General features: G+C 36.6%; 1 protein-coding gene across 1 annotated transcript; it reads left to right on the top strand.

Annotated features, from left to right (window-relative positions):
• The first annotated feature begins 6,796 nt into the window (after window positions 1-6,796).
• Window positions 6,797-11,434, top strand: LOC132174856 (elongation factor G-2, chloroplastic). Its single transcript, XM_059586574.1, has 4 exons — window positions 6,797-7,154; window positions 8,141-9,555; window positions 10,269-10,781; window positions 11,073-11,434. Exons 1-4 carry the CDS (start codon window positions 6,911-6,913, stop codon window positions 11,238-11,240), a joined length of 2,340 nt encoding a protein of 779 aa, XP_059442557.1. The 5' UTR covers window positions 6,797-6,910; the 3' UTR covers window positions 11,241-11,434.
• Window positions 11,435-12,329: the final 895 nt, after the last annotated feature.

Here is a 12,329-nt window from a genome sequence, read left to right as displayed (position 1 = left end):
AAATATTTATTGGAGTTCAGTCACATTCCTTTAGTAGAATTAATTGTGATTAGAATATTGTTATGTAATAAAGGTCGGGGTGACACGATTATGGACATATTCATGCCAATAATATTTTTCTCTTTAGGTCCCTCACTAAACTGATGTAATTTAACCATAAGGCTTTCTTATTTATTGGGCTAAGTATTTTATTTAATTAAAATATGGGTTAAAGAGATTTAATGTAATTGGGCTTGGGATAAAACCTACAGGCCCAATGAGCATAAGTGGAAATACATAAGGCCATAGATTATTTACTGGGCCTAAGTATTAGTGACAAGGTAAAACGTTTGGGGTGAAACCCAAGCCCAATCAAATGAGCATGAAACCGTGTAACCCATGGAGAATTCTCATGGACCACACGACTATAGCATGAAGGCAAGGATTAATCCTAGTCATCCATGCTACTCTAATATCAACCATTGGATTTATATTACAGAGTTCCAAATGAATTAGAACTGCTTCTTTGTCCCACATTGCTTAAATCTGATTCTCTGCCTCCCTGCATTGCCTATAAATAGAGAGGAACCTAAACCACTCAAATCATTCAATCATGTATTGATCTTAGTTTTCAGAAACTCTCTGAAAATTATATTAGTTCTTTGTATTAACTCACGAAGAACAAAAGTGTAAGATTTGAATTAAACTATATTAGTTCTTTGTATTAACATGAATTCCATGAATTAAATTCATGATTGGTATGTTGAATTGCCTTAATTATGGGCTAAACATATAATTAACCTTTATGTGGTATTTTGTTTTTTCAACCATAGTACCACCCTTTGTATGATTTTCCAATCATCACAATAACCCATAAAAAATCAAATGATTTTAACTGAATAAAAATCATTTATTGCTTACTGAAGAATACATAAGAAAACATTGAATAATTTCATACCCTTTATGCGTAAACTTGAAACTCAATTTTAAGAATAGCTAAACTTTATGAAATTATTCTTGTAAAAATTTTATTTTGTGTTCCCAATACGTTGTATCATTATACAACATATTCCATAATCAAAATTTCATAAATATTTGATTATCACGCAAAACAAATTTTTTACAAAACAAAATTGCTTGTACGAATTTTTTGAATTACATATCTGTCGACGAATGTTCAACGGAGCATAACTCTTTCGATATAACTCGAAACGTAAATTCGTTTAAAGCATTGCGTCAACAATGATTTTTACATGTGAAAAAAAGAGCCCAATTATTTTTAGGACTTTTCTATAGCAGTAGATCTAAAATCGTAATTCTCACGGGCCTAGCTGCAGAAATCCAAAATTGCAAACCCATCAACGAATTTTAAAATGGCTATATCTCTTTTGATAAAAATCAAAACATGATTCTACCAAGACAAAAATGTCGACTACAATTTTTACTTGTAGGAACAAGTATTAAACAAGTTTTTTGACTTTCCCATCAATAGCACTTCAAAATCGTAATCCCTACAGGCCTTGCAGAAAAACTGCAACTTTGTATTGAATGCCAAATTCAATTAAAAATAGCAAACAAATGCCAAACGACTCGAAATTGTCCAATTTAGATCCTACCATCTTCGAGGTCATAAACGAATTTTTCAGTCTTTGGAAGTCCACAGAAAAATTCCTAATTTTGTAAAAAAAAAAAAAAAAAAAAACAGTTTTCTATATACTATGTTTTTCACCATGCTTTCAATAAAGTTCGCTCTGATACCAATTTTTGGGAAAAAGATTGCAAATCCAAGTATTTGCGCAATTAAATGAATCGAATTCTCATGCCAAGATCCTTTACGAAGAACATGTGAAGAACTGTTGCTATTTAAAATTAAATTGCAAAAATGAAGAGCACTTACTTGGATATCAACGAGCACTCTTGGCTTTGGGGAAAAATCTTTTTGCTTCTCCAAGAACATTTTCTTTATTGTCTAAGAACGCGAAGAAAAATTTCTTCTTTCTTCAAGAACATGAAGAACAATTTCTTCTTTTCTTCAAGAACACAAAGAACTTGTGGATATAAAGACCTCTAGATCTTCTCACCAATGATTCATAATAACCAAAAGAGTGTGGGCTCTTACTTGGCTCTTCAAATCTTAAACTTTTGTTTTTTGTGAGTTAACACAAAGAACTAATATAGTTTTTAGAGAGTTTTTGAAAACTATGTATCAAGATAACTTGATTGAATGATTTGAGAGCCCTTAGGTTCCTCTCTATTTATAGGCATAGAAGGAAGGTAGAGAATCAGATTTAAGCAATGTGGGACAGCTTGCAAAAGAAGACTCCTACTTGTACTAGGAGTAGCATGGACGGCTAGGGTTTAAACTCTAGCCTCCATGCTATGGATGTGTGGTCCATGGAGAACTCTCCATGGGCCATACAATCTCTTGCCATTTTGGATTGGGCTTGGCTTTCACCCTAGGCCCTTTTCCTTGTCACTAATACATAGGCCTAGTGAATAATCTCTGGCCTTATGTTTTTCCATTTATGCTCATTGGGTCCCTAGGTTTTATCCCAAGCCCAATTACTACTAATCTGTTTAGCCCAATAAATAAGAAAGCCTTATGGTTAAATTACACCAGCTTGGTGAAAGACTAAAGGGAAAAATATTATTGGCTTAAATATGTTCGTAATCGTGTCACCCTGACATTTATTACGCAACAATATTCTAATCACAATTAATTCCACTAAATGATTGTGATTGAACTCCAATTAATATTTTTGATTAGAACAATTAATCCCTTTGACTTTGCCTTATGATTCCTCCATGAAATATTCCATAGTAGAATTAAGGCTAAGGATACTGCCACTTAATTCTCTACCTCTTTTTCCTTGAGTCACTAATTTTATGTTATTCTCATACATGTGAAAAACACACACACATATATTTTGGTATGCCAACCAAAATGCTTCGGCCGAAGACTCTGAGAATAATATTTATAAAATCTATCTCAATGGGAAATTTCTTGTCTCTTTGTTTACTAACAAGAGATTTGGATTCCCTCTTGAAGTTGGTGTTCCTACAATGTTAGATGTGATTTCCCAACGTATTAACTATTAAGCTTCTATTGACTGACGATAGGTCTGTCGCTTTGATACATCAAAGTAATCAACATTTTATATCTGAGTTCGCAAACTTCTCATAATTTAGAATCAAAATCTAAATAGTCTCTAAGGAGTTTATTGTCTTTTCTCAATATACAGTATCTTTATAAAAAGACAACTCCTTGGTTCATTCAGTGCCTTAAGTTTTCAGTACTTCTCAACACACTACACATCAATCCCGAAGTCACCGCTTTGCTTGATCAAGGTAGATTACCAAGATTCGATGTGTAACAGTCTTACTCAAAATGAAATGCACAGTTTCATTTACTAACTATGAACTTTTATACTTTAAGGATACAAGAATTATAGACCATGAACTTGTGTGATAACCACGTTACATTACACCCATAGCCATATTCAATGTAATCCTAAGACCTTTCACATGCATAACAAATATGATAAACTTGGTAATAAGCATGTGTTGTGCAAATTTATATTAACTCACAAGTGCATGAATGGATTGTATTAATGGATTGCAAGTGCGAGGTTGATCCCACAAGGAATTGTGTTCTTGAAAGCAATTTTAAATCTAAATTAATTGAACCCTAGCCTAGTTCCAAATTTTGAAAGATTATTGTTTGAATGAAAAATCAAAGGCATAAGCAATTTACTATTGCATCAAAGAATTAATCAAAAATCCCATGTATCCATACATAACCCAAAGCACAAAAGAAATCCAATAAATAATTAAATCAATAATTGTATCCATAAATCACAAGAAAATATCCAATTTTTATCGAAGTATCAATTGTATCTAGAGAATAAATCATAGGGGAAATCCAATTTTTAACAAAGAAAATCAAGCAATCAATTGTATTGAATAATTTTAAATCACCAAGTGTATCCTTGAATCACAAAAGATATCCAATAATTATTCAATCCAATTGCGTTAAAGTAAAACAATAGGGCAATTAAATCATTAAATTGAGAAACATTACATACATGGAATGATGTGCTAATCATAAGTAAGGCTTCATCTTTAACCTTAGTTGAAGTTTAGCCTCTCATGTTATTGAAAGACAAAACAAGATTAATTGAATTCATAATGGAAAATTGCGTACCTACAAATATGGAATCACAAAGTTGAGATCCAAAAGTTAGGAAACCCTAAAACTCTCTTCTTTCTCATTTGAAATCTCAAAATTTGTAGCCTCCCTAAACTAATATGATAATGATCTATTTATGGACCTAAAACTAGGGTTTTACAAGTTGAATTTGGATAAAACTCACTGCCAGATCGGACAGGTGCGCTTGATTGCACACTTAGTGCGCTCGAGTGCACTCGAGCATCAATTCTCCTATGCGGCGTACACATGCGCGTGCGATGAGCTTTGGAGTGGGTACATCTGCGCTCGATCGTAGGGCGCTGGGTTTGATTGCAGTGTGCTCGATCATAGTATCTTGCGTTCGATCATCGGTCCGTTGGTTGCTTCTCCATAGTGTGCAATTTTCATATAAATCCCGTAGTTTTCCCATAGCAACCTATAAAACGCTAAAGACACAAAACTAGCCCAGAATATCAAATAATAACACAGCTAAAGGAAGAACAAAAGTAAATTAAAGGGTTTAAATATGCTATATTTAGCATATATCAGCATGTAAAAGACATTTTATATGCTATAAGCTCTTTTCATTTTGATCAGTGAATGTAACATCTATATTCATTATAAACATTTGAATGTTAACACATATATATACTCATTGGGATTTAGGACATAATCCCAACACATCTTTACAACGAAACAAGTTTCAAGCCATTTGGAGTTATGCACATGGAGTTATGACCGTTTCTTGTGGGGTGGTTCCTGAATTTCAAGATCTTGTTTTCCACTCCTTGACTTAAGGTGGCTGTTTTGTCCCCTTGACTACTTTCCCACGAATTGAGGCTTGTTTTCAGCCTTAATTTCATGCTCAATTTCAGTAGATGCTATCTCCTATGTTTAGAGGGTTGTTCTAAGCTTCTATAAATAATTGTGTTAGCAAGTATAGAGCAGATAAGATTTTTGTGTTAAAAATCAGGCTTTGGCTTGTAAGAGGAGAGTTCTCCTTGTAACTCTGTCTCTTTTTGGTGTAATCCTTAGAGTGGTGAGTTTCTTAAGTTCTGGAACCCTTGTTTTAATCCTTTGGGTGATGATATTCTATATCCCTTTGGTGTTATCTCTTGGGTGGTGAACTTCTATCTTTCATTTGAGTGTGAGTTTGTGTAGTTGTTTCTTTCTCCATTTCAATCCGGTATCATGATCTACAATCAAGTGTTCAAGAAATTCTTCATGAATATGATGAAGAACATAAAGATGTTCTTAAAGTTCAAGAAGAACACGAAGAACACAAAGAAGGCGAGATGTGTATGGATGAATACTTGAAGTTCGCAAGCATATTGGAACCTCAATTACTTAGTCCAACACCGATAGAAGAATCTACGGATACTTCTACGACCTCATGCCTAGGAAAGGCCGAATCTACATGTAAGTAATTATATGTTTGCCTTAGATCTAAAGATATTTATCTTGATGGTAAAAGGTCCTGGGGATTGTGTTTATTTCGCTACGTAAAAAGAAAATTTTTTGAAGTTTACTTTCACAAGCATATGCATTGATTACAATACCTAGTACCTCAGATAAGGGAATTGAAGGGTAATTGTTAGGAATATTTCACCCAACTCAGGCCCGTGGGCCCATGTCAAGGCATGGGTGTTTATCAGATCTAACTCAGATAGATGAAGGCCAACGAGGAATTCCGATACCAGGGTTGATTGTTTCACTTGAAGCAGTTCGACAGTCGGGTTCAGAAGAAGGTAATAGGTACACAAGTTGGAAGCATCCCGGGAACAGAATCCTCCCAGAACCCGAAACGGTTTTGTATGCCAAATTGCCCTGGACAATGATGTCCCAAGAAGGGTGCACTCGTCCTCTCCAACTAAAGTATTCGTGGAAAGATACCATAGGATCTATATCCTTTGATTTGCGAGAAACACCATAATAAGCGGAGATGCGGATCCGATATCTTCTCAAAATAAGGATGAGATTACATTAAAGGCTCTATCACGCAAATATCACTCTCCATATCAAATCTCTGATTCTTGGCTAAGACATCATGTTTGGCTCAACAACCTAGCCTATAAATAGGCCCTTACACCAGGTATAAATCCTAAACTGAATAATTGACATTAGGCATACATTTGAATCAAATGAACTAATTTAAGCATCGGAGGAAGATCTGTTGGAACACCCCGGTGAATTCTCTTGATAGTTCATTGTTTTGCAGAAGTATTGGGAAGTGCAAAGGATTAAGAGTGAAGATCAAGCTGCCTAGAAGAAAGTGTTTGCACCATACCGAAAATTGTATCAATATTCTTGACCGAAAAATTTGTAATTTCTGAATATAGGAAGAAAAGAAAATTTCAAATGGTTATGTGGGTCTTAAATAACAATGGCTCCAAAGATGCCACATGCCTCAGAATTTCATACCCGCATGTATGAGATGTGGCGCAGGGCCTCAGGAAAAATGCCTATCCCATTCCTTTGGTGAGGTGACTCATGCCCCTGTTGGAATTCTATTTTTTTTTTTTTTCTTTTTTCTTTTTTAACCTACAAATAAATAAAAAATGAAAATGAAATACAAAATTATCTTCCGGCTCAGAATGACCGAAAACGAAAGCCAAGCCAAACTCACAGGCACCTCTAAGTTTTATTTTATCCTCAAACCCACCAGGGGAAGTGTTAGAGAGAGAGAGAGAGCCTAAAAACAGGAAAAGAAACGCTCGCATATTCTCACTCACACAGAACAAAATGGCGGCAGAGACAGTGAGAGTGTCAGCTTCGTCATTGTGCAATTTCAGTATCAATGGGTCTCAGAGAAGGCCTGCCATCCCTCTCTCCCCAGCTCGCTTTCTGGGTCTTCGTCCTCGACGACCACTCGCTTCTTCTTCTTCTTCCGAGTTCCTTGGCTCTGTGCGCCTCAACTCAGTATCTTCCAAGCGCTCCACTTCTCAGAGCAGAGGAAAATTCTCTGTCTTCGCCATGGCCTCTGACGGTCTGTCTCTGCCTCTCTTGGACTTGGTTTCTATTACTGGTTTAGTGGTTGAAGTTTGATTCTTTAAAATTATATTCGTGTGCCCTTTTATCCAAATTTTAAATTTTTTTTGGCAATTTTGTGAAATTTATTGGCAATACATTTATTGAATTACTTGTAGACTTTCATTTATGTTCGGCTTCATTTGCTTCCTGCTTGAAATGAATCAAATTGAATTTTGATTTAAGGAAGAAGTTTTCTTTTTGTTGTTGTTGTTGTTCTACTCAGTCCTCTCTTTAACGTGCAAATTTTTGATGAACCTATGTAATTTGAATTTCCAAATGTGAGTTAAATTATTTGTTTGATTTCTTTATGTATTTTATAGTTGCTTCCAAGTTACTGTCAATTTCCAATATTAGTTTGGCAAAGTGGTCCTAATACATCGTGGTTTAATTAGGTTTCTTAAAGTATTAGGATGTTATGTGGAGATAAATAAATCCATTTGTGTCCAAAGCATTTGTAAGGCAAAGAAATTGATCTTTTGGAATGTATTTCAAATGATTTCACTCTCAAAAATTCTGATATTTAGCCTCTAATTGCTACACATGTCACTGGAATAGGACCATTTAGCTTCTTCAAATTGCTACACATGAACAGAATATAATTCTTTTATCCTCCTAGGGTGTCTAAAGGGTCCCATGAATAAGAATATTATGACAATATTTATCTTAAAAGTTCTCTGAATGACCTTGTATGCTTGCCAAAAGCTTTGATAAGCATCCTTGCTTGTTTCATTGATTGTATTATGGCCTACCCTCGCAAAAGCAAAATTTCCTTCAGCTCATCATCAGAATATTCAGGTATCCATAGGATGAAGACATCAAAATTAGATTTGGCATGCTAATTTTTTTTGTATTTACATAAATTAGAATGCTGTTTATACTTTGTCCAAGTTTCTGTGTGTAAGCTAACATAGCAAAGATGGATTTCTTTTGTCTTTTTTCCAGAGTCAAAGCGTACAGTACCATTGAAGGATTATCGCAATATTGGAATTATGGCTCACATTGATGCAGGAAAAACTACTACTACCGAACGGGTTCTTTACTATACGGGAAGAAACTATAAAATAGGGGAGGTACATGAAGGGACAGCTACAATGGATTGGATGGAGCAAGAACAAGAAAGAGGGATTACCATAACATCTGCTGCAACTACCACATTTTGGAACAAACACCGGATTAACATTATTGATACTCCTGGACATGTCGACTTCACCCTTGAAGTGGAGCGGGCTCTAAGGGTATTGGATGGCGCTATATGCTTGTTTGATAGTGTTGCTGGTGTGGAACCACAATCTGAAACTGTGTGGAGGCAAGCTGATAAATATGGGGTACCAAGAATATGCTTTGTCAATAAGATGGATCGTCTTGGAGCAAACTTTTTCCGGACAAGAGACATGATAGTGACAAATTTGGGTGCTAAACCTCTGGTGATTCAAATACCAGTGGGTTCTGAAGATAATTTTCGGGGAGTTGTTGATCTTGTGAAGATGAAAGCTATAATTTGGTCAGGAGAAGAGTTGGGTGCTAAGTTTGTGTATGAGGATATTCCAGCAGATCTTCAGGAGCTGGCACAAGAGTATCGGTCACAGATGATAGAAACCATAGTTGATTTAGATGATCAAGCTATGGAGAACTACCTAGAAGGAGTTGAGCCTGATGAGGAAACCATTAAGAAATTAGTAAGGAAAGGAACCATCTCGAGCAGTTTTGTCCCAGTTTTATGTGGCTCAGCTTTTAAAAATAAGGGAGTTCAACCATTGCTTGATGCTGTGGTTGATTATTTGCCTTCTCCACTTGACGTGCCACCAATGAAGGGGACTGACCCAGAAAACCCAGAAGTGACAATTGAAAGGCCTCCAAGTGATGATGAACCATTTTCCGGACTTGCTTTCAAGATCATGAGCGATTCATTTGTGGGATCCCTTACATTTGTGAGAGTGTATGCGGGGAGGCTGACAGCGGGGTCCTATGTACTAAATGCGAACAAAGGAAAAAAAGAGAGGATTGGTAGACTTCTAGAAATGCATGCAAACAGTAGAGAGGACGTTAAGGTAGCTTTAACGGGTGACATAATTGCTCTTGCTGGTCTAAAAGACACCATTACAGGTGAAACATTGTGTGATCCTGAGAACCCCATTGTGCTTGAACGGATGGACTTCCCTGATCCTGTGATTAAGGTTGCGATTGAACCTAAAACTAAAGCTGATGTTGATAAGATGGCAACTGGGTTGATCAAACTTGCTCAAGAAGACCCTTCTTTCCACTTCTCAAGGGATGAAGAGATCAACCAGACCGTAATTGAAGGAATGGGGGAATTGCACCTTGAGATCATTGTGGATCGGCTCAAGAGGGAGTATAAGGTTTATATCTGGGACTCCCATGCATTTGATTTTCAATTTCATATGTTATTTATACTCAGGCTCAAAATTTTGTCATGTACACCACTTAAGGTGTTTTGGTGGGGATATTACTTTACCCAACATGCACATGCGCAAACACCCATATGGTGTATATGCTTAAACAAATAGTTGTGTGTATAACGGTATGCATGCATACCTATGCATTATGTGTCACTGCTGAAGATGTGGTACTCACATACATGCATACGCCAAAAAGACTAGTCACTTTTGGGGGTTTTCCATGATCACTTCTATAAGCCATTTAGTACACAAGCTATGTAGGACTTAGCACACGCCTACACAATGCCTTCACAATCCAATCCAATCCAATCTAGGGTATCGCATTATGTTACTTTTTCATTTGTTATAAACCAGTTTGTCAAGTTTAGATTGTTTGGATTGTTATGCATTGCCATTAGAGGATAGGGAAGGAGTGAGGGAGCAACGGAAGAATGCAAGTTAATATCCATAGTCTGATCAATTGTGTGATCAGCAAACACTTTTTCTTTATCAGCAACCTCTACCAAGCTACTTGATGTGATCAGTACCCTTTTTCTTTGGCAGCTTTGACATTAGAGATAATATTAATTTTTGTTTTAGAATATGCAAAGAACAAAATTCTTGGTTGTATTGTTAATTCATTTTTTCCTAACTCGGTTGCTTGTTGCACATAGGTGGAAGCTAACGTTGGTGCTCCCCAAGTAAACTACCGAGAAAGCATTTCTAGAGTCTCTGAAGTGAAGTATGTTCACAAGAAACAGTCCGGTGGACAAGGGCAGTTTGCTGACATAACTGTAAGGTTTGAACCTATGGAATCAGGTAGTGGATATGAATTCAAGAGTGAAATCAAGGGAGGTGCAGTGCCCAGAGAATACATTCCGGGAGTGATGAAAGGATTGGAGGAGTGTATGAGTAATGGTGTGCTTGCAGGCTTTCCTGTTGTTGATGTACGTGCTGTGCTAGTAGATGGTTCTTACCATGATGTTGATTCAAGTGTCCTGGCATTCCAGCTGGCGGCCAGAGGAGCTTTCCGTGAAGGGGTGAGGAAGGCTGCCCCAAAGATGCTTGAACCTATAATGAAAGTTGAAGTTGTCACGCCTGAAGAACATTTAGGGGATGTGATTGGCGATCTAAACTCAAGGAGAGGTCAGATCAACAGCTTTAGTGACAAACCTGGTGGTCTCAAGGTATGCCTTATGACCTCTCACAAATTGCATAATACCTTTCATTCAAGCCTGGCTGCATTTTGTGACTGCATGCCACGCATGTAAATTTTTGGATGCTCATTGCATTCATGTCTTGACAATTACCATGTTTGAGGAATGATCATCATGATATGTCCTTTAATTTTAAATGAATGTTTTAAAATTTAAACCAAGAAATAGAAAGCTGATTGGCACTTGATCATACACCAACTTGTTCGTTGTTCTTTTGGGATCCTGACATCCTTCTCACTGGTGGTTTCGGAATGATTGCAGGTAGTTGATTCGCTGGTCCCTCTGGCAGAGATGTTCCAATATGTTAGCACACTCCGAGGCATGACAAAAGGTCGTGCATCCTACACCATGCAATTAGCCAAGTTTGATGTTGTCCCTCAATACATCCAGGATCAGCTTGCCACCAAGGAGCAACAAGTTGCTGCTTAATTTATTATCTCTGTTCAAGAACAGGGAGCAGTATATTTTTGGCAATTTAACATTTAGAATATCCACTTTTTTGTTTTCTCTTTCTTTTTCCTCTTTCCCTATACTTCCCCTGTACCATTTCATAAATCAATCTTAGTGAACTTTACCCAGAAATGAAAAAGAAACGGAGGCTGTGATGAAAACATTTTGCAGTAGGTATGCTTAATTTTGTAGCAGTAGAGGGAAAATTGTTGCTAATGGAGTGGATATACTAGTAGTTGTGGACACAATTGCGCGTGCCTCACGAGTAAATGTATGACAAATGTGAACTACAGCGATCCCTGTTAACAAGCTATCTACTATAATAGCGATTGTGGATGATGCTCTTCCTTTACACGGGTTGTGAAGTGAAAATAAGTTGTCTTAAGCTGGGCTTCAGCTGTTATATGGTGCCCAAGGTAATTGAGCCCGAGCCCTGCAAGAGATCCTTATCTCTTGTGGAGATTTGTGTTAGGATGCTGCTTCCACGTGCCCAAAGTCCAATGTTTTCTTCTTCTTTTTTAATGTAAAATGTTCTCAATTGAAATTATTTTTTTAAAAAGAATTGAGTTTTCGGTACTGAATTGTCATCCTAGAACTATAAAATTAATTTTATACCATCAAATTTGTTGCCCAGGGAATCAATCCTAGAAGGGGGTGAACTTTTTGATTAATTAAAAATTAAGCCAAGTAAAGAACTTAATGTAATTCAAGATGTAATATAATAAAGATGAAAAATAAGTATAAGCGCAATAATAGAGAGAGGAAGATTCAAACTCAGCGAGTTATAGTGGTTAGGAAATTCCTGGCAAACGTCCACTCTCCAAGCACACCACTTGAGAGTTCAATCCACTATTACCCAAATTCCTTTGAGGTGAAGTTCAAACCTTTACAAAGGAAGAGCACACCACTCTTCCCAAACTCCTTGTGTGTGGAGTTTAAACCTTTACAGAGCAAGAGCACACCATTCTTCCTTCCAAGGTAGAAGATCTCCTTCTCACTTACAAGGGTCACACCAACCCTCTTAATAAGATTGATTGCTATGTTTTTTTAACTCTCTTTTAGAGAGAG

This window comes from Corylus avellana, chromosome ca3, assembly GCF_901000735.1.
Source record: "Corylus avellana chromosome ca3, CavTom2PMs-1.0".
In the NCBI taxonomy this organism is placed as follows: Eukaryota; Viridiplantae; Streptophyta; class Magnoliopsida; order Fagales; family Betulaceae; genus Corylus; species Corylus avellana.
This window is presented reverse-complemented; position numbering and strand designations above follow the sequence as displayed.

Excerpts from the sequence above, each read along its gene's own strand:
- LOC132174856 (XM_059586574.1), top strand. The coding sequence starts at position 6,911 with ATGGCGGCAGAGACAGTGAGAGTGTCAGCTTCGTCATTGTGCAATTTC. Across the intron at positions 9,556-10,268 it reads GGCTCAAGAGGGAGTATAAG|GTGGAAGCTAACGTTGGTGC; the intron begins GTTTATATCTGG and ends TGTTGCACATAG. Across the intron at positions 10,782-11,072 it reads ACAAACCTGGTGGTCTCAAG|GTAGTTGATTCGCTGGTCCC; the intron begins GTATGCCTTATG and ends GAATGATTGCAG.